General features: G+C 37.2%; 1 protein-coding gene across 2 annotated transcripts; it reads right to left on the reverse strand.

Annotated features, from left to right (window-relative positions):
• Window positions 1-1,044: 1,044 nt before the first annotated feature.
• Window positions 1,045-14,103, reverse strand: lnpk (lunapark, ER junction formation factor). 2 transcript variants are annotated; one of them, XM_063491598.1, is made up of 15 exons: window positions 13,973-14,103; window positions 12,679-12,749; window positions 11,310-11,351; window positions 11,055-11,105; window positions 10,826-10,962; window positions 10,553-10,611; window positions 9,939-9,979; window positions 8,723-8,806; window positions 8,578-8,629; window positions 8,290-8,406; window positions 7,946-8,032; window positions 7,568-7,673; window positions 6,840-6,910; window positions 6,345-6,515; window positions 1,045-3,833 (listed from the first exon to the last, which is right to left on the reverse strand). In XM_063491598.1, exons 2-15 carry the CDS (start codon window positions 12,703-12,705, stop codon window positions 3,631-3,633), a joined length of 1,248 nt encoding a protein of 415 aa, XP_063347668.1. In that variant the 5' UTR covers window positions 12,706-12,749; window positions 13,973-14,103; the 3' UTR covers window positions 1,045-3,630. The 2 variants fall into 2 exon arrangements, with proteins under 2 accessions (XP_063347668.1, XP_063347667.1); XM_063491597.1 differs by having other exon boundaries at window positions 7,946-8,050.
• Window positions 14,104-22,201: the final 8,098 nt, after the last annotated feature.

Here is a 22,201-nt window from a genome sequence, read left to right on the forward strand (position 1 = left end):
TAGTATAATGATATGGTTCAGTCCTGCTGTCTGTGTTAATCATTTGTTTTTGTTTTTTTGTTTTAATTTGTATTTTTCTAGATGTGGAATAAAGTGAAAAATAACATTTTGTTTTAGTGTTATGAAGTTCAGACTACACTGACAAATCACTGGATGTTTTCATATCTTGTCATGTTCAAGAATCCAGTTTAATTTGTTTTTGTTGTTTTGTTTTTTTACTTGGAAGAAAGGTATATGGTGGTCATAAAAGGACAGCCAGGGTCAACAATAGTCAGTGTGTCATTACACCACCATCAGATATTACCTGAACTGCTGATTTAAGGCAGGATGTTGTTTTTGTCAAATTCTGACCATACTGTCTTAATTTGCAGGAGAAAGTGAGACTTATTTGACCACCCAGTATTTTTCCAGTAGCCTCAGTTTCCTGTTCTGAGCTGGCAGGAGTGGCACCTGGTGGGTTTGCTGCTGTAGCCCATCTGGTTCAAGGTTCCATGTGTTTTGCATTCAAAGATGCTCTTTTACATTCGTTAGTTGTAACGACTCATTATTTGACTAGATATTTTCTCATTTTCAGACTATTCTCTATAATCCCCAAAAATGATTGTGGAGGGTAATCCCAATAGATCAGCATTTACAACAGCACCAACAATTACACCACCTTCAAAGTCACTTAAATCACCTGCCTTCCCCAGTCTGGTGGTTGGTTTGAACTTCTTCAGGTCATCATTGCAGTGTGCACCTGATTAAATGGAAAAATAATGTTCAGTTGCTGCCATGTGACTGGCTGATTACACGTGTTAATTACACGCATTAACACGCACTTGAACAGGTGTACCTGGCAGTGAGTGAAAGATGGTCAAAGTAAATTTGGTTGTTCACAAAACCCATTTAGAGTACACAACCTGTGACTGAATAATTAATAAGTCCACTAAAAATCACAAGTGGTGTCTGACAGTGAACTGAAAAGTGATTTACGGTAATCTAAGAGAAGGATCGTAATATTTAGGAATCAAAACAATTAACAAAACACAACCACTGCTGTCCTTTGTTGTTGAAAAACTCTTTATTGGGCGTTCCAAGTGCAAATTTAATGACAAAAAGCATGGGCAGAAATCCATTTGATAAATTTAGGAAGGCAAAAACAAAACTACAAACGGAAAAGAAACAAGCATTACACATCAGGATGCGAGACACCATGTTGAGGATCTGGGACATTCTTTAAATATTTAACAGACAGCCTCATATTATGAAGTTATACACATATTTCACCAGCATGTAAAAATACCAAAAACGGTTTGTTGATATTGGAAGCATTAAGTCAGTAAGATGCTGCAGGTACCAGTTTTTTCCCCAACTTTGTAAAACAATCAGATGAAGGGAAATAACGGGATTAGGAAAAAATTAAAAGTTCAAGTGATACTCAACGTGTCATGACAGGAGACTTGAAATTCACAAAGTGTTCTCTCCTTAACATTTGACCAAGGTTTATCCAAAAACATTCTTGCCTCTGGATTCTTTGGGCTGTCCCAATCCTACCAGCCAACTTTTGGCAAAACTATTTTCCCCACGTCATCAGGGTGTGTCTCTGGGACCCAACCTGTGCAACACAGGTGATACAGGACATTTACATTTGCATAGACACTCACCATTTCTCCTGGTTCCACCTAATAACACAACAAGCCAAATGAAGAATTAATTCCCATCCCTTAAGCTACAGCTAGGACTTAGAATAATGGCACCAGGTACCTACTGTGAACATTTAGAATGAACGTAAACACAGAGACGTAAACTCTTTCAATATTTTATGACCTAATGTTTACCGAAACAGAATCAAGGAATACACTTAAATAGCTGTGAACACAATGGCAATAAAAGGTTAAATTAGTACATTTTAAAAAATGTCTGATTTACTAATTAAAACACTGTATAGCCAAATAAATAAAATAAAAATATAACTCAGTGCAAATGACAACGTGAAGTACAGACGAAAAAAAGCAATGGATTTGGCAAATTATAATCCTAACTGAGTAAAACCATTGGCAATGAAAACATACAGATAAACTGGCAGTTTAAGCTCAAAGTCGTTTGTTTCTTCTGCTTGCAAAGTATACAGAAGTTTATTCAGCAATTTTTTCATTGTTACCAGCTAATAAATACTAATGTTATAACTAAGCTAATAACAATTTTTGACAGGCAATATCTTGCAGACATTGATTAAAAGTAAGAGCTTAGTTAAATGTATTCTGCTCAAAGATGGCAAGGAAAAATAGAGTCAACATGTTTCCTCTGATAAATCAAATTTTCCAGATTTGATGGCCAGTTCGTTTCAATCCAGCCACAAAATGAGAGAACACACACACACACACACACACACACACACACACACAAATGCAGATTATAAAGGAAATAAGAGTAATGAGAGTCATGTTAGCCGTTTTCATCAGCATCAGAAAAGTGGTGAATACCATACCAATTGGTAGAGCACAGATTCTTTAGCGTAACAGTTGAAGTTAAACATTATTTAAATTCATTCTCTCAGCCTCTAAAAAAAAAAAAAAAGAAGAAGTGAGAATGAGTCTTTTTTTCCCCTCTTTCAGTGAACAGACTACAGCTAATTGTTTCTGTAATAAGCATCCTTCCTTTCCTTGATGCAATATTAGCCACACTCTGGTTTACTCCCCTCATTCAGCATTCAATTTCAGTACTTTTGCTTCCAATAGATTTAAATGCAACTAACTGCCCATATCTCATCATTGGCAGTTCGGGACAAAGATGCAGTAATATAATGAAAACAAAAGAGAAACAAAAAGCATTAAAATGTATGGGAATAAAAGCATACATGCATCAGCGTTGGCTAAACATCACTATAACAGACGGTATCCAAAGAGATAAATGTTTCTATGGAAAATGGAAGATGAAAAAGCCACAGCAGCAGCCTGAAACCTAACAACATACAACATACTTGTATGCACATACTGTAAACACAACAAAAGCTGTCCTGATTCACAACAGGTTTATCCTGAGATGGACTTCATGTGTTATGCATGTCAGTGTTTGGATAGTGTAGGAAAATCCAGTGTTTCCCACACTGGATAAGGAGTGTTTGTGTTGACCTTTTGCTACAACTATCTGACATTCTCACCCACTTCAGGAAGTCATTTTAATCAGCAGCAATCCTCTTTTTAACGTCATTTCATCTGAGGAAAAACAATGTGTGAACCAGCAGTTCTATCTAAAACGCTTTTTCTTATCAAAACCATACAGCATCCAATTACATTAACCCTATAAGGACCTTAGAGTGTAAATCGTTACTTTAAGTTAGTCAGTGCACCTACAGAGCAATATCACCAATCAACCAACTACACAACAGAGAAATAGCCTTAAAATTCAAACTACAACCCTCAATCTGACTCCTTCCCAGTCATCGGATCAAACTCATGACCAAGATATGTTGGCATCATTTTTGGCAATACTGTTGGACAATTTCACTAATAAATATAAATAATGATGATGCTAATCCTTGTCCATCAATGCTGCTTTTAAATATCAATAACTTCCTGGCCATTACCATCACCTTCTGCCTGGACAGAACAATCACATCCTTGTGGACCTTTTCTGGCTTCTTAGAAACTACGATGGCTGAGCTCCTGTGTCACAGGGGCTGCTGCGACTCTGCTCTGGTTCATCCTCAGCCACCTCTTCCTCAACAATTTCTTCTTCTTCTTCCTCTTCTTTCTCTTCTTCCTTCTGCTGCAGCTGATCCTGCTCCTCTAATGGGCGCTCGCTCTCTACTTCTTTAGTGATTCCTTCACAATCTCCCATCTCCTTCTCATCTGAGGAGAAAACATGCAAGGAAGAAATGTATATAACCACGAAGCAAAAAGGTAACAGAAAGGAGGCGTGAGAAAGAGCAAGCTTTGGGGTAACGTGAAGAGTTTGCAGTACAACAAATGATTGGTTTCTTGGATCAAATGGTAAAGGAAATTAGCAGCATTCCTGTTGTTAAGGTTAACATTCTGTAAGCTTACAAGAGTTTACAAGAGTTCTACAAACAGATTTTGGAAGGAGCAAGCAATGTAAGGAGCTTTACTAACACACCCAGAAACCTCTCCTCTTCCATCAATTAAAGGGCCAGGAAGATCAACATCAGAGGCTATGGCATACGAATCTAGACCTCAAGTACATGTTATTACATTTTAGGAACGAAAATGAAAAACGTTGTGATGTATAATGATTCATTTAGTGATGGGCAAACCCACTTGAGTTCTAGAAAAAAAGCAGAAGAAGAAGAAAGAAATCTGATGGTGTAAATTCAGTCAATTACACAGAAATGTATTGTAGAACTAGACTGTGGCAAAAGGAAGATTTGATTCCTGTTTGTGGAGGATTTATAGTTCAGGTGGAGATTGGCAATGATTACATGACACAGCACATCTCCTGGCATAAGTGCAGAGTAAATAAATTTAGGTCAAATTTTCCAATGGGGTGACTGAAAGCACCTACCAGTCCTTGGATATTTCATCAATTTAAAATTGCCCCAAAAATGTATATTAATATTATCTGAGCTGAGTGGGAATTAAATCAGGAACAATGGCATGTTTTTTTTCGATCATTTTCACGTTTCTACATGGACTCCAAAGCAAAAATTACTTAGTTAAGAAGAAGGTGCACACTCAGTGAATACCAAACCTGGGTCAAATAAGTCAGATCAAAGTCACGTTGTTTAAATGTATAATCTATAAGGATAATTTCAGCTCAAGAAATACAGGATCAGTGGATCAGCAGAAGCATAAAAATGTCACATTATGTTTTTTATTTATCTATTTATTTTGTTTTGCAGTCTGGCTTTAAAATTTCTTTAAGGCAGGATAAAATCCATTTATGACTCCTATCGGACCCAGGTCTGGTGACATCCATCACCAGCTAACACCCATCATTGCTTTAGTCTGATTACTGGTAGCAGTTTGGGATTGGCTGCATTCTACAGTGTTATGAATTCTACAGCAAAGAAAGATGGACCCATCTGGCGATAATCAAATCAGTTCAAATTATGCCAGCTCGCACAGCGCAGGGAGAGAAGGGGCAGGGAAACCTGGACTCCGCAGAGGTCGAGTCTCTGGTCTCTGTTGGATCTGGAAACTGTGGACCAAATTCCACGGAGCTGGAGCTTTTGCTAGAAGCAAAATCATACTATTAAACCCACCGGTCACAAGAAAATGTACTGTGAAACTTGCACGAATGCAGCTTTTGATCAACTGTTGACTGAAATACATGCTGAACTGCTTCTGCTTCTACTTGGTGCAGAGAAGTTTCTTGCCCAATTACCTCATGAACAAAAACTGCAAAACACGTAGCCTAGAAATTCTGTGCAATTAGTTCGACTGTGCAGTTTCATGAGAACTGAGCAAGAAAGCGGTTACAGGAAACTCATTCCATCTTGCTCATTGGAATTATATTTCTTGATTTTACAATCACAGTGTATTCCCCTTAAATAAAAAGTGGTGACATTCAAAGTTTGCCCGTGTGCTGCCTCATTTGACTTGTTGCTCACTAAAAAGCTTAAAAAAGGATTAACGTTGAAAAAAATCAAAGATAAATAAATGAAGAAGGTCAACCGGCACATTGCAGCGAAGCATTTAAAACAGGTGTTAGGACATGGAAGAAATAGCCAAGATGTACAGGAGAGTCTAAGTGTAAGACTGCATACGGGGTGCCATTTGTCCCAAAATTATTGACAGTGTGTGTTCTCTCTGTCATGTCATTCATTGCCCCACCAGCAAAGGTGGAACATCTCCTATCTATACTTTTGCTAAAAAGTTCGATTAAGTCTTGTTCAGTTGGACTGTGGCCTTGTATTAAAATTTTAAATGGTTAAAAATCTGCCACTGACTTTGTTCAATGCTCTAGAAAAAAAAACTAATTGAAATTTGAGGTCAGGATCACAAATTACAATTCAGTGTCAATTTTCAAAGAAAATGCAACAAATCCAAACTACAACACAAATGTGTGGTTGTCAAAATCATGTTGTCACCAACTACAGTTCAACAACATTCACAGCTAAACACTTTTGGCATAAATGGAACCTCATAACTGTGTGCCCATTCTCTTAGATTTAAATACAAACCAACTTATTATCTTTGGTTACATTCAGACTAAATTTTCTTTTCTTTTTTTTTTAAAACTTAGGTATTCATAAAAAAAACAAAACAATGATTTCTGTTCTGATAAGTGAACTAGAACAGTCTTGGCACTGGTCCTAACATTTAGTTCTTGCTTGGTTAGAGTTTAGCATGTTAGGTGAGAGTGACACAACTGTGTCATTTGTGTGATCAGTGTTCCGGTACCTCCAGAAGGTGGCGCGCTCTCCTCTGTATCTGTCCCAGAACGTGGTGATGGCCCAGGTGAACGTGATTCAGCCCGCAGCCTCTTTTCAAAGCTGAACTCTGGAAGTCGGGGGGCCTGAGGACGAGTCTTCCTGGCTGGATTCATAAAGTAGCAATACGCGCAACGAAATGCTGCAGGGAGGAGGACAGAGAGAAAGCAAAACACACACAAAAAAGAATTGGCAATTAGATTGCTTAAGTTCTGTACACATATCCGTGAATGTCCAGGTTTTCATCAATTTGTGGACTGTACCATTTACGTGTTGAACATATAAAGATGGTTTCAGAACCATGAAAACCTATTTATCATGGAAACACTTTATCCAGGAATCTGAGCTTTCAGTGAGCTGTTGAGAAGTCAAGACAGTTTTATTTTTTATATCTCTAACCTTCCAATCACTTCTGTCTTACCTGAAAAACATCTTCAAAAATGCAGTAGTGCATTTCTGAGCTTACCTAGATATTCAAACTCTTCTTTCAGAGCCATGCCATTATGAGAAAAACACTGCTGGCAGATCAGCGCGTATCTATAAGAAACAAGACAGGACAGAGAAAAATATAGAGGCAAAGAGAATAATGATCGCTGCATTCCAGGAGCTATTCAATAAAAAAAAAAAACATACACCTCAAAAACCTGCCTCATCTTTTTCAGTTCATGATTTCCCATGATGTTTTTTCTCCAAATGGTATAACTCCAACAGACAAACATAGTGAATACTATAAGTGCAGTCGAAGAGCAAACAGGTGTGAGTTCATTATAAACTATTTCAGGCGGGATAACTTCCCACAGCAATCTATCTGGAGAAGCAGCTAACCTGGCATGCATCACCTGATTTTATTTATGTTTTACAGTTTCTGTTGTAACTACATTTTTTAAAAACACATTTACCATACAAACAATAGATAAAATGAGCAGCCTAGCTTTTCACCCTTGTGTAATTTTTTGCTATGGTGTTCATTTCCATGCAGATCATTCAGGTACAAGCTGCAGAGCTTAAGGAATAAAGTAATGTTGCCTTTACCATGAGTGAATGCATTTATTTTGATTCTATATTATAGTACAGTTCAATACATGGCAGTGTTGGGCTGACATTGACTGCCCAACACTTCCTGTAGAGCCTAATCCATCAGTTTGAAATAAGACAATTCTACAAAGGGCTGTAAATTCAAAAAAGGATCCTCACCTGTTCTGTGGTCCATCCCCTACCAGATACTCAATGACTCTGTCCAGAGCTCCCCTGTCTTTGGGCAAGATGGGTCTAGCTAACGGAGGACCTGGAGGGTGCATACCTGTAAATAAGTCCACACATGGAAATTAATACAGACTCACATTACAAATACACTGTTTTGTAAGTTTAAAAAAACAGATTGGGTTAAAAAAAAAAAAAAACAGATTGTGGGCTTTTTGCCAGCCTCAAAACAGTATAAACGGTATAAACACTAAGAGTGGTGATGTCCAAATTACTACTTTGAAAAGTTATGAGAAATCAGGCACTGCAGAAGTTCTTTTTTGCCATGCATAGATGCATGATTTCAAGCTAAGATGCTCTTAGAGACATTACCTAGCATTGGGGAGGAGGGAGTCCTCGGTACTGCGCCCTGTAGGACCGAAGCAGACAGAGCAGATCTGTCTGGTGGACCTCCTGGAGCTGAGAGAGGAACACGTTCTGTTGGAAGAGCGACACAAGAGATGGACACAAAACTGGCATCTAAGAGAACTAAGTCAAAGGCAGCTGGCATTGCTGTTTACTACAGCTGCCTTTGACTTAGTTCTGTGCGTTTGAACTTCATATAGATTTTGATGCTGAATATTCTTTTTACATGCATCACAAATGGGCACGGCATGAGATTTCAGAAATATTAGGATCATTTATTATACTTAAAGTGTCTCATTTTGTCTGCTTACCCACAGGTGTGCCTGCTGGCCCCAGCAAGGGACGTGCTCCCGGTGGAGGAGTCATGACCATTGCATGCGGGGTGCCCATTGGCATCGGTCTCATTGCCACCCCTCTCTGCCGAATCTCTGCCCAGGGGGAAGAAATTCATTGAAGCATTTGGTCCTTTCCAAAGGCATGAATAGGATTTGTTTATGCCATCACAGAAATCTCTCTCTCTCTTTTGAAGAGCTCCACTCTTCTGATCAGAAACTTTCCAAGTAAAATTAAGTAACACTCTGTACAGAATTATGGGGTACCTTGTCCTGGCCTGGGAGTCATCGGAGAACGCACTGGAGTTGACTCAAGTTCCTGCAGCAAAACAAAGCAGAGCAATGTGAAACAAAATAAAAATACAACACAAAAATAAACAGATAAAATAAACATCAAGTGAAAAGCTCTCACAGCTTTCTTCTTAGCCTCAGGATCAAAACGTTCCAGGATGAGCTTGGCATTTTTGTACGTTTCTGTCTCCATCACCTCCTCAAGCTGGAAAGACAAACAAAGGGAAATCTAAGCTATAACATCCAGGCTCAACAGGATAAGAAATGTTGAAGTAGCTCGAGGAATAAAAAAAAATACTGATGGGGCCAGTGATACCCCTCAGCCTCCTAGTAAATACACTTATGGTATCAATTTCAAAACACTATGTTGCTTTGTTCTCGAGTTATTGCATTCACAAGATTTTCAGAAAACTTGAGCTTGAGGCTGAGGTCACTGAGATTCAAATTCATCTGAGATTTTAGCAGATACACATATTAAGCCTTAGGGGTAAAAAAAAAAAAAAAAGGTCAGAATGATTTTCTTCTTGAAGATGCTTTCTGCTTCTCAAGGCGTGAAACTAAATAACATACAAAATAAAAGAACAGACCCAGCTGTTTTCTAAACTTATACCACAGAGGGTTTGGAGATTGAGTGGAAATTTTAATCTGGCATACCACTGCAATCCTGAAGAGAAATAAAAAAATAACTAAAAAAAACAAACAGACAAAACTGGGGGAAAACTTACAATTTTTCAATCACAGTTAAATAAAATAATAAAACTGGACGTGTAACACCCAAGTTTTCAGATTCAAATAAACAGATCTGACCAATCAGACCACTGTATTTGGCAATAAGCAGGCTGTAGCTCAAAATACACACCTGTAATGAATATACAAATTATAAAATAACTATTTTATCTAAGACACACGGCTAAAAGCTGCTTCAGGTCCATCGGCTCTCTCAAATTATCTCTCTGCCTCTTCAGTCCTAACTCTGCCATCAACAAAAACAGGCCAACCGACATATGTGCGAAAGCGACTGTGATACAGCTTCAACTCCTGGATTAAAAAAAATGAAATTCCCTCTGCTGCTGCCTTCTCATGAGAATTGAGAGTTGAACCCAAAATCTGTTTCTTCCTTTTCTTCTTTAGAAGCATCAGGACCAGCTCATCGTCGCTTAATACTGACTGTATTTTTTTCACAGTGCATATTTTGAGGACGAATTTCCAGCAAAAACGCAATGCATTCATATGTGTTACACGACAAGTTCAGATGTGAAAAGTTTGTAATTTCAAACTGTTTTTTTGCAATGCATTCAGTGTGTAATGGCCTTTACAGTGAAAGACTGAATACTTACAATCTTTTTTTTGGCAGCCTTTAAATCTTCGAGTTTTTCACCTAAAATGAAGAATGAATAACTTTAGTCAACTGGCATCATTTCCAGTAAGCTCCTTTTTCCATCAACCCGTGCTCTGGAAATAAAACACAGTTTAAATTCTTATATGCTCAATTTGTGATTCTGCTAGTATCTTAACATATCTCAGGATCAAATTATGCTACTTTGTCTTTGTAGCCTAAGCAGTATGTACTGTCAACAATAAGAGTGTGACTCGAGTCGCAAAGTTAGGAGGTTGTAAGAAAACATATTTGTAAGCAAGGACAATCAAAATGAAATGCTTCAAATCATGTAGTCAACAACCATTACTCCTCAAGCCATTTTTCAATAGGCCACTGCTCAGCAGGCCATTTTGCCTGAGCCTCCCTGTGCTCAACTATGAGTATGACCTAATTAATTATAGAAGGAGGCACAGCGCGAGCAGTAGGTAGACAGATTTGAAGCAGCAGTTTCCTGATCCAACCCAATTGTATCTTATGAGAGACAACTTCTAGCTTAACAGAAGCCTGAAAATAATATATGTGCTTTTGAGTTTAATGGACAGACAAGCAAAGGAAGACTGATAGATCACTTACTGTTTCTCTCAGTGCGTTTGGAGAAGAGAAAAATCAATAACTTTCTGATGAACCACACCCTGTTGAAGAGCCAGAAAGAAATGCAGAAAGAAGAAAATTGTCTTCATCATCTTCGTCACATTCAGAAACCCTTTTCTCTGCTCACAACTTATGGAAAATAATAAGACCTAATATGAAATTTCGTTTTTACTTTGACACATTGAAAGTTATCTGTACCAAATAAAAACAAAGACAAAGCTGTGAATTATTGTGAAAAGCAACACTGGCACTCACAGCACAGGGTATATGAAGAAAGGCAGGGCCATGGCTATTCTCTGCAACCAATGCTCGGGGAGGTAAAGACAGTAGACGATCAGGGAGGTCAACAGGTAAAGGGCAGATGAGTAAAGTAGCAAACGGCCAACCCATAGCTGCAGACAGATACATACAAATATATCAACGAAAAAAAGAAAGGACAGCTCAAGAATACAACTGTAGATCTTTAATGTTTTGTTGACATTACCTTTTGCAGACGCTGGTTTTTAGTTTTAAACTCTTCCAGCTCTTTAATCTCCTACAAGAGAAACATGTTAAAGGTTATGTATACACTAAAAGAAAAACCTACAACTATGGAATGTACTCAGGTTTGTAGTTGTATTTGTTGTAGGTTGGTGTTTCCAGATGGCATACTACATCATATTTTTAGTAAACCTTAAATGGAATTGAAACATTGTGCAAATCCATAAAATCAGGTTAAAAAAATATACACAGTCAGTACCTTGTCCAGGTTCTCCAGCTGCTCAACTGTTGTTGGCTTTGCCTGGATTGAGGATAAAAGTCAGAAAATCACCATTAGCGTAATCAACTGATTTGCCAATAAAGACTCAATTTTGATTTATCAAGAGTTCATCTTCAGAGGGGTCTGCAAAAAAAGCGAGATTAATGGTTTTATCATGCTATTTTGAGCTTTGAGTTTTCTGTCTCACAAAAGTGTCTCTTGTTTCGCTAAATCACTGTAGTAACTTGTGCTTAACACATAACCTGACTGGAGTCAGGTTATAGGTTACAGGTTATGACTAGAACAACATGTTTTAAGTGCAATGTAGATTTTCTGCTGGGGTAATATGGTTTATATGTAAAGCAGAACCCAGAAAGCCCGCTTAAAAAGTTGATAAGTCCCATTGTGATATCCCTTACCTTTGACTGTGGTTTTAGGTTGTGTCAAGCCAGCAAAGAAATCCTGGCTTTGCTAAACTTCCTTCATAGTATACCCTTCTGATTAACTAAATATTTTAGTCAAAGGAAACTTAAAGCAAATGGGATGTTTGATTTTCTGAGTGAGAACAACAATCAATACCTTCACTGTTGCTAAGTCTCTCATGCTGCCTGTCTGCTCCTCTTTCATTCCCTTTGACTTGGTTAGTATGTCTAAATATAGTGTATGAATTCACCTAGCTTGGGTGCTAAGCTCAATCTGTTCATAGATATCAAACTGTCTCACAGTTGAGTCACACAAGGCAAAATTTTACTGAGAATCAGCATCCAGAATTAGCATTTTACTTAATTATTCAAGGCTTGTGAAGTAAAAATAACAAGATAGGCAAATATTTATATATATATATATATATATATATTTATATATATATATATATATATATATATATATATATATATATATATATATATATATATATACACACACACACACACATATATATATATATATATATATATATATTTAGAAATGAGTCATTTAAGTTATTTTGAATGTAAGGCTGACAACAAGTCACTTAAAACTGTGCATGCATAGTTGGAGTATGACTAGTGAGCTAAAAAAATCTTTTAAACCATATTTTGGACAAAGTTGACAAGCTTTTTAAGTTTAAGTGGTTTTTTGGGGTTTTTATGGATTGGGATTAGGCATTTGACTGGAAATTCAGTACATGTGGTTCATTTCAGTGAACTTAGCTTCAAAATAATCACTTGGATTCAATCCAATACAATCAACTTTTTAAATGCCAGTCACTCTATGATTTATCATAACCAAGAACATTTCTCGTCATGTTTTTATTCAAAATCCGGTTTTCATTTTGAATTTTTCTGTTTCATTTTCTTGTATTCAAACATGTTTTCTGTCACTCACTTACCTTCCATCGAGATATTAGGGCCCCCATGTTTTTGAAACTACACAAGTCTTTGCTTTGATTTCTTTGGTTCACTAAGAAACACACAAACAACACGTTACAGGTAAACAAAGCACACGGTCTTTGCTGCAACAGTTACACAACTTTTGATGTTAAACTCCACGTTTGAGCCTGACCTAGACATTTATGCACTTACATCATAACAGGATTTAGGAAGCTGCCTACAAAATCAAACACAATGGCAACTCTTGTTGCAATGGATCTACATTCATAATCTCTCCCTATGGCTCCTTATACATGCAACAAGGTAGCTAAATATTAGCAAATCAGTACGGGCGACCGTGGATCAGGGGATTGGGAAGCTCATCTGTAACCGGAAGGTTGCCGGTTCGATCCCCCTGCTCCTCTCTGTCCTGGTCGTTGTGCCCTACCGCCTACTGGTGTTGGCCAGAGGGGTCGATGGCGCGATATGGCAGCCTCGCTTCTGTCAGTCTGCCCCAGGGCAGCTGTGGCTACAACTGTAGCTTGCCACCAGTGAGTGAATGAATAGTGAAATTGTAAAGCGCTTTGGCTGCCTAGAAAAGCGCTATATAAATGTAATTTATTACTTTCTTATTTCAATTTTCAGTATCTCACTGGTTAAATGTAATGCATAGCAGGGTATTAAAGTTCCATCCTCTTCACTTTTAAATGGTCAGACCCTATCATGAGATGGGTCTAGCCACGGCTGCTGTTACCGCTACAAATATTTCTGAAACTGGAAACAGTTTGTAGTTTCCAAAAATGCGCAGCAACATGCATAAAGCTCCTACTGTGCTGTATTTCCGCTGAGTACCTAGCTTGCTAGCTGACCTAGCTTTAAGAGTTTGGAGTCAAGTCCCTGGGCGGTCACAAGACATAACTGCTAGTGATGCTGCAGAGATTTATAACTGGTATTTCCTAGCTATTTAAAGAAGATATTTCCTATTGACAGCAGCAGCAAACATATAACTTGCTGTATTCCTGCTAACGTAAGGTAGTTATAGCTAGTATTAGCTGCTCATTTTACACTGCTGCAAATCAGCCACGGTAACCTAAATAGTCAGAAGAAAGAAGGGCCTTAGAAAACTACGCTTTAGCATGACCACTACTTTTGGGGGCATATACAGAACTCTGATCAAGAAAGTACGTAAACTGATGTACTAAGCTAGCTTCGATAATAACAACATACTGGTGCCGACATCAACAGCAGGCACGCTGTGATAATAATATTCATCTTTACGTGGTCTTTTCAAATTAATACACACAGGAAACTTACATTTACGCGATGTCTGGGTGTTTCTGTTCACTGACCATTCAGTAAAGTTCACGCAGAAACAAGCGCATCTTGTCTGCTAATGCTACCTAAACTGACATTTCAACTGCCAACCAGAAAGGGAGTTTGGCGCGGTGTTGAGACGTAACGGAACGTATGTGACGTGGCTGGGCTGACCCATTTCCCAGAGTCCTGTGCGGTGTAGTCTTTTTCGTTTCATTTTGTGAAATTTATTTTTTATCTAACGTTATTAAACAGTCTTTTAAAAAAATTAATAACAAAAAAAAAACAGGACTTATGAAAACAAGAAAGGCAGATTGGTACACAATAATTGAAAATTACATTAAAAACATAAGTTTAACATGTATATGGCTTGTATAGGATATGCTGGTGTACTTTCATGAAGTCATGGATGTGAACACTTTCTTGATAGTTTTCTGAACTGCTAGTGTTTTCAAAGTAGCATCTATTGCTTTTCACTTAACACTGGTTTTCCTTCCAGACCATTTCAATGCAGGTGTAGCTTCCAACCATCTGGTCCATAGGACTACACCTCCTTTGGTCTTGTTGTAGAATGTGATTAATTGTGTTTTTTCACCTTTCTGGTATTTTCATCCACCATTTTATTGTGATGCATTGTGCTCAGATGTACAACAGCTTTCTTTCTGACATATGTAACTATGGTAAGGCTGCGGGTTTTTTTCTGACCCACTTGTGCATTTAAAGGTTAACATATAATTTGATTTGTCAGAGAAAAACATACATATCTATCAATTAATTTGATGCTACTGCAAAACAAATGAATGAATGGGTGAATAAATAAATAAATCAATGTGCATCAAAGGAGCCATTCTCGCTTTAGAAGTCTGCTCTGTTAATTAACTGATATCTGTCACTCAGTGTAAAAACCAGAGGACTTATAGGATCAGCACAAATATCTGCAGTCTGCCTTTATGTGGGTATCATCAACATATAGTACAATACAAATATATGCATATGTGTAAATTATTTTGAGAGGTAATAATCATAATATAAGGAGATGGACTACACAATTTTATAATGGGAACCAGAACCAGGGGAATGTATCGTACACACTCAGATGTTGGTCTAATGGTACCTGAAAGATTATGTTTGGAGTCTTCAAAAAGAGGTTTCAGATTTCTACAAAGCTCGCTCTTTTTTTTCTTTTGGACTTTGATTTCTTCTTTGAAAGAAGATGGATTGTTTGGGCTTTTACGGATACTATTCGCTGGAGAAATAGGATGAATGGGCTAAAACAGTGGCTCAGCTGGCTGAGTGAGAGGATGACATATACATGGGCCCCTTGGGGCATCTTTACTGCTGTAACTTGGAGGTCAATTTAGTAGTGTAACCAAGAACGTCAGAAAAAACTGGAGTTGTATTTGGTGCTTTGTCTCCATTTTTAAGTAACAGCTACAGCTCTAATAGCCTTTTCTCTCGTTTTTTGTCAAGTTAGGAGAACCATCTAAGCTAAAAAAAAAAAATACTAAAGCACTGGAGAGTATTTTCTTTTGAAATTCTTGCATCATGCCATGTTTCCAAAAGCATAAAACTGAACAGTTATTTCAGCTGTGTAATAAGACGTTACTTTCTTCCATAACAACACTACAGATGTAAACATTCAACTCAGTGCCAGTCAAGCCTTTTTCTTGTAGTTCCCCAGTTTGTTGTCAGCATCTGTACCTTGAAGGCCGACAAAGCTGCAGGCTAACTTTAAGTTGTAATTCCAACTCTTGCCATTAGATGTCGCAGTTTTACTGTATGATGTGGACTTTAAACCCACCAGTAGGACTGAGAATATGTAGATGCTTAGGTGTTAAACTAAACAACTGAACAAATTGCACATCTATACATTTAGCCTCCATTATAGGTCTAAATTATGTTTTTTTCTTCTTTTTAATATAAACCTTTAGTAAATGAAAGTGGCTTGAAAGAAAGAAAGGAAAAAGAAGAAACCATTTGGGTTCCAGCTCAGCATCTTAATCACAAGTTCCCGTGGTGTCTCACTGTTATCCCATCGCAGGAAATGTGAAGTTGTGATATCTCAACAATATTTATTTCTCAGCTCTCAGCCGAGCTGTTTCAGATTTGGCTGCAGTGTGCAGAGATTTGGCCTTCAGCTTTTATGCTTCCAGCTTCCTCTGGAGTCTTTAGAGTTATGGGCCTAATAAAATTCTGCCTCTCTTCTCTCTCTCTCACACACACACACACACACACACACACACACACAAAGATAGGCCTATGCTGTATATATTACAGCTGATGAGTAATCCTGATGCTGATGTTATTTCCGTTTCATTAACCCGTAATAAATTAAACACTGAATGAAAATGAGCAACAGGGACTTTTCCAACTCTCCAGTGCCCTACTTGCATAGAGTACACACACGCTAATTTACGCGGGACAGCTGGATGTCACCAAACAATAATCACTCGTGTTTGACAATTTTAGACACAGTACAATAAAACGCGCATTTAATTGAGTTTTTAATTAGACTAATCTTTCTTTCCTCTATTTAGATGAAGGAAGAAAAGAGATGTTTTTATGTTAAAGAGAATTAGGAAAAAAATGTGTGAAACAGCTTTTTTAACAGGGATTTCATCGCTTGGGTAATTGTTGATAATGTCAGATTCTGCGTACGTGTCTAAAAATACAGAAACAATGTAACAAAAAAGTAAAACTCGACAAATACAATTTAAAAAACGAGAAATTTTTTTAAATGTTGTTATCAGATCTTTTATGATTTCCACGATATTTGCAGCTTCCTCTCCAACTTCATTCATTTAAAGTCCTTATTTGCATTAAAAGCTGCGCTACAATCGACTTTGAACAGGCGACGTTGATTCGGGTGCACGTCAGGTAGGATGAGAGGCCTCCTGCACGTTTGTTTTCCCCTCAGTTAGCGAAACGTGACAAGAAGAAGGCGAATATTTCGAAGTGAGTGTGGTGGGGATAGATCGTTCTTTGGACTTGGTAGTCAGTGTGTGTAACTAAAAAATAAAGACCTGCTTTACGGACGATGTCCAACGCAGAGCCCGTATATTTGTTCTGGATGACGCCACTCCGCCTACCTTTCTAACCGTAGGATTTCATACATTACTGATTAGGGCATTAGGCAACATGCTGATTAATTTCGTCTCTTATACTTTTTCTGGTTTTATTTACATTTAGTGTTTCGACTGTTTGACCCTCACTAAACTGCCTTAATAATGTATCTACCCGCATCATTTTTATTTTATTTTAATATAGCCTATGTTTATTTATTTATTGCTTTAGTTTTGGGCATCTGTTTCGCTGAATGAAGTGCGAGGCCAAAATGTTCAATGCTTTGTGTCGCAACATATCAAAACACAAAATATTAAATACACTGTCCTAAACACTATTACAAGATATTAATTGCGCGATATTTCACAATACTACTACTACTACTACTAATAATAATAATAAGTTTACGGATATTTAGGAGATACAGAATTTACGAGATATTATTTTCCTGGCGTGGGTGGATTTCCTGTACATGAAAATCTGGTTAGTTAATCGATGGAGGACAGACAACACATGTTTTTAGTGAACTATAAGTTTCATTCATTCTCTGTGTTTTTTTGTTTGTTTTTGTTTTTACAACTGCCGTTTCACACCCTAACATATTTTTTTCTATTTTTTCTCTCTTACCGCAGTTTAGAGTAACTACATTTTTCGAACAAGATTACTAAAAATACACAGCCATATGTTAATTTTACTAAAACATACGCACTACCAAAGGTAACGACCATGACCACTGTAAGCTGCCATTTAGAACCAACATCGGTATTTGGCACTCTGGGATGAGAAAGTGTTAAAGAAGCCTATTCTGCATGCCAGACATTATCACGCGTGTCCTAGACGTCCACAGAGGCTATAGTAACTACCGTTTAATATACACACATTGTACAAAGTGAAAAATGTCAAAACATATGGATAAATGGTGAGCAGTGGGCATCATTTTCACTGGATATATTTATTCGGTAAATTAAATTAAAATACACCAGTCCTTTGTGGTTTCTGTCATCAAGGATGTTTTGCCTCATTTAAAAACTTGCATCAGCTTGCTCTACATTTGTTTTGCACAAAATTACTTCATGCAAATTTAGTTAGTTTGGTTACCACTGAACCCGGTCAATTCACCAGCAAAGTAACTGATCTGTACACATCATAATCACAAACCATCCAAAACTGATCAGAATAGTTTTTTTCAAAGCAGGCCTGTCAACATAATAGTAACTACATTTACACATCTTATATTTATAATATATATATATATATCGGGACTGTACTATTGCATTGCAAAGCTATTCACGATTTATGCCTCATATAAGAGGCTATAGATCCTTTTAAGAGCCTTCACAAAAAGATCAGCCAATCAGTAAACCACACCTCTGGTGCAGTTTCCTCACTTGCTGCCTATAATGCCTTCTGTCTTCTCCTACAACAGCTGCAGATGTATTGAACCTCAGCTGATTAAGGCAGCAGGCCAAGGTTAGAAACAAGAGAGTGGTGGTGGATTTGTTTGTGCAATACTTTCATGATTTGGCTGTTGTTTAGTCCAGGGATTTTTCCATGCTTCTACAGAAGGACCAGCTTTTGTCCTTGTGAATTTCAATATTGTTTGAGGCAATGAAGTGGGGGCATCATAAGTTGCTTATTTTGATATGAATATGTATGCTTTTGCAAAATGACTTACAGATCTACATTTTTTGACAGTATATGCTTTAGTTAGGAAAGTATTCAGGAAATATAAGGGATATTTACTACACTTTTATCATGTGAAAGCAACACAAATGCTCACAATGTAAAGTATTTTGAAGTTGTGAACCACGTATTATTGTCACTTTCCTTAAACAAGGCTTTTCTAATCAATGCCCGTAGGCTAAATGTCAAAATTAGATACATTTTAAGTAGTTACTACAGTGAGACCATTAAAAAGAAAAATCTGGTCATGTTTCACTGAAGGCACATAGTGAGATGTTGTCATAATAAGTGAATGCTCAATGAAAGTGATTAGATACATTCTGTATATTTATTAGGCAATAACTTGTCACCTCATACTGTTTTTACAATAGGCAAAGTAGCAGAATGGGTTGAACTTACTCCTCACTATTTAAAAAGACATCCATCAGTTGAAAAAAAAAAAAGCATATTTCATAAGTTCCTACTTCCACTGTGTGACTATACTGTGAGACTGCTACTGCTAATATTATTACAACCACTGATTGTTGGTAATTGATAATTTTTCATCCATTAAAAATGATCTAATAAACCATTCTTGATTGTTCTTTTAGGGTCCAAAAGAGGACTGGAACTTATTGCAGGTAGATCAAAGACCTACAGTCAGTTTTTTTTCACTATATATTCTCATCTGTGTTTTTGTTTTCTCTAGTAAGATTTGTTATTTCGGTTTTTTCCACGGAAAATTCTAATTTGTTTTGGACATCAGGTGTGGAATTAAAAGTTTAGAATTCCTTATATTTCTTATGACATTCACTTACAAGGTGTTTGTTAGGCCTTATTTGATGTGGCTTTAGTGTAAAAACATCCAGCCCATCCTGTAGGATTACTTAATTATACTCAAAAGACCAAGTTTAAAGAGACTCAAGGTCAAACGCTAGCTTTTCCTTTCTGAGGGCCATTGACTGTGGTCTTGAGGGTAATGAGCACATGCAAACACGATCTTTTTATTCTGTTTTATTTCACAGTTTTATCTTTGAAGGTGTTTTAACATCCCAGAGAGACTCAAACTACAAGTTCATTTTAATTGTAACTCCTGTGTAAGAAGCAACTGCAAAGGTGTCAAACACTGGGAGCAGGCGCCATTTGTCCATTTTGGCCTAATAGATGAATTTCCAAAATTATGCCTTCTATATCTATTTTTTTGCTCATAAAGAGGTAAAATAATATTGTTTTTGCTTACAAAAACTATGTGTGAAGGATTTGTGCCTCTGTAGAGCCACTACAATCTGTAAATTATATAAATTATAACAAAACAAACGGAGAATGTGAATCTGCAAAGTTATATTTTTTAAAATCACCCTAACTTTTCAAAAGACATCTCAGTAAATGCTTTACGCATTAAATAAGAAGGTTAATTTACTTTAAGTGCTCCGTGACATGATTTTTTCAAGGGAGTGGGGTAAGGAGTGTCTTTCTTTGGACCTCTTTGTTCAACTTTTTAGTGCAAAACAAGTGTACTTTCTCCAGTACAGTATTAAGCATTTACTGGTCCAGCTCACTCTACATCAAATTGGGCTGTATGTGGCCCAAACTGACCCTTTAGGAGGCGGATCTGTTCCCATCCTCTCTTCAAGCTGCCGGGGAAGCTGCTTATCACGAGTATCTTGGTTTACAGTGCCCGCGTCAAACCTATTTTTAAGCAAAGACGTTAGATCCAAGGATTTCTCCAAAGGACACATGATGTTCCGCCATTTTTCCTCGCTAATCCAACAGAAGATGGTTTCGATCAGACGGCTGTAGGCACATCGAGGACTGATTCCTAGAAGGGAATTTACACCTGGGAACCAACACGAGAAAGAAATGAAACAGTCCGAGTGCAGGAGTTGTCACTGCAGGGGAGATACGAGAGGAGGGCGGGGTCAGAGCCATCCCAGAGGGAGACTGCACCGGAGAGTAGGCCACAGTGTAAACGGCAGTCATTTTAAGAGTAAGTTGAAGTCACGGCGTAATTATAGTACGAGAATGTATAAAACGATCTCCACACCAGACAAGGGTTTCAAGATTAACGGTCACATGACTGGATTTGATAGTTTATTTCAATACAATTGAATAGCATTTCTACTCTTCACTTTTCCCACTTTTCATTGCAAAATTAAAAAAAATTCCAACAATGACTTTAGGCGCAAATATGCCATCTTTGTCAGCAGCTTACTGGACTGCAAGAGTCCAAATGCATTTAAACTACATGTTTTAAAAGCTTCACTGATGACTTTCACCTTAAACCTAGTAAAATTTACTTGAGTAAAATTATCACTAAACGTACATTTAAATTAAATTCGAGTACTATATGATGTGTATTGCTTCGTTATTGTGAAGTCTTTTCTGGACACTGTTCTGGCTGAAGGACTCGTATATGCTGTGCAGCTGCATGTAATTAACACACATCTTGGCAAAGATTTGTGTTAAGAGTGGCGTGATGATGACTGCTCTCCACCCATGAGGTTTTGTTCAACTTGTGAAATTCAACCTGGAATTTTTTTTACTTTTATTTTGTGTTCAGGATTCTGTTAGATACACACAAAACGCAACTATACGTGACGCACACGAGTAAAGCGCTACGGATTCAATTATCACTATAAACGTATAATATTTTTTATTACTGTTTTTATATTTTAAAGATAGATTTTAAATCTGCGGAGTACCTGCTTAAAGACTGGCCTTTATTAACCATCCGATCTGGATGTTATTAAGACTCATATCAGTATATGTCAAATACAATGGAATATTATCCAATATGATGATTAATCAGTTAATGTACTGATGAAAACAAAAAGACACCTATTCTAATTGTTAATCTAGTAATTACTAACTTTGCAAAGTGCAAAAAGCTATGTGACTTAATGATTACCAATAATGTGCTGTCCTGTTACTATTAAATGTTCAGTTGCAGGGAATATTGTGTAGCCTTCACAATGAGAAACTAATGATAACCAATTTATCCACAGTTGAAATTAGCCAAATCAATATATATATTTGATATTTATTGATATTCCAGGAGTTAAACGGACAAAAGCAATGAAAATTGTGCATATAAATTAGAGAATCTTTGTTAGATGTGTGTGTGTAGAATGGCGACATATTGAAATATGTCTCAATATGCTCATGTTTTTAAATTAATTCTATTTCAGTACATTGCAAAGAAAACATAATTTTAAAACAATGAAACTGTGTGCTATCTTTTTGTTTTCAGGTGAAAATCTGGTTAAAGAACAGCAGAATGAAGAGAAGAATCAGGAGACTGTGGCTACCTGTTCTGAACTGGTGAGGAAGAAGAACTAAAAGACAATAATCTGCAACCTTTGGACACCTATAAGCAGGTGGTAAGAGACATAATAGAGGGTAACACACAAACCCAGCCAAAGGAAGACCCAGAGCTCATGGTGTTTTTCTCTTGTACCAACACAGATTTTATTACGTTTGCCATTGAGAAAACCTTTTGGAATG

The sequence above is a fragment of the Pelmatolapia mariae genome, linkage group LG13 (assembly GCF_036321145.2).
Source record: "Pelmatolapia mariae isolate MD_Pm_ZW linkage group LG13, Pm_UMD_F_2, whole genome shotgun sequence".
In the NCBI taxonomy this organism is placed as follows: Eukaryota; Metazoa; Chordata; class Actinopteri; order Cichliformes; family Cichlidae; genus Pelmatolapia; species Pelmatolapia mariae.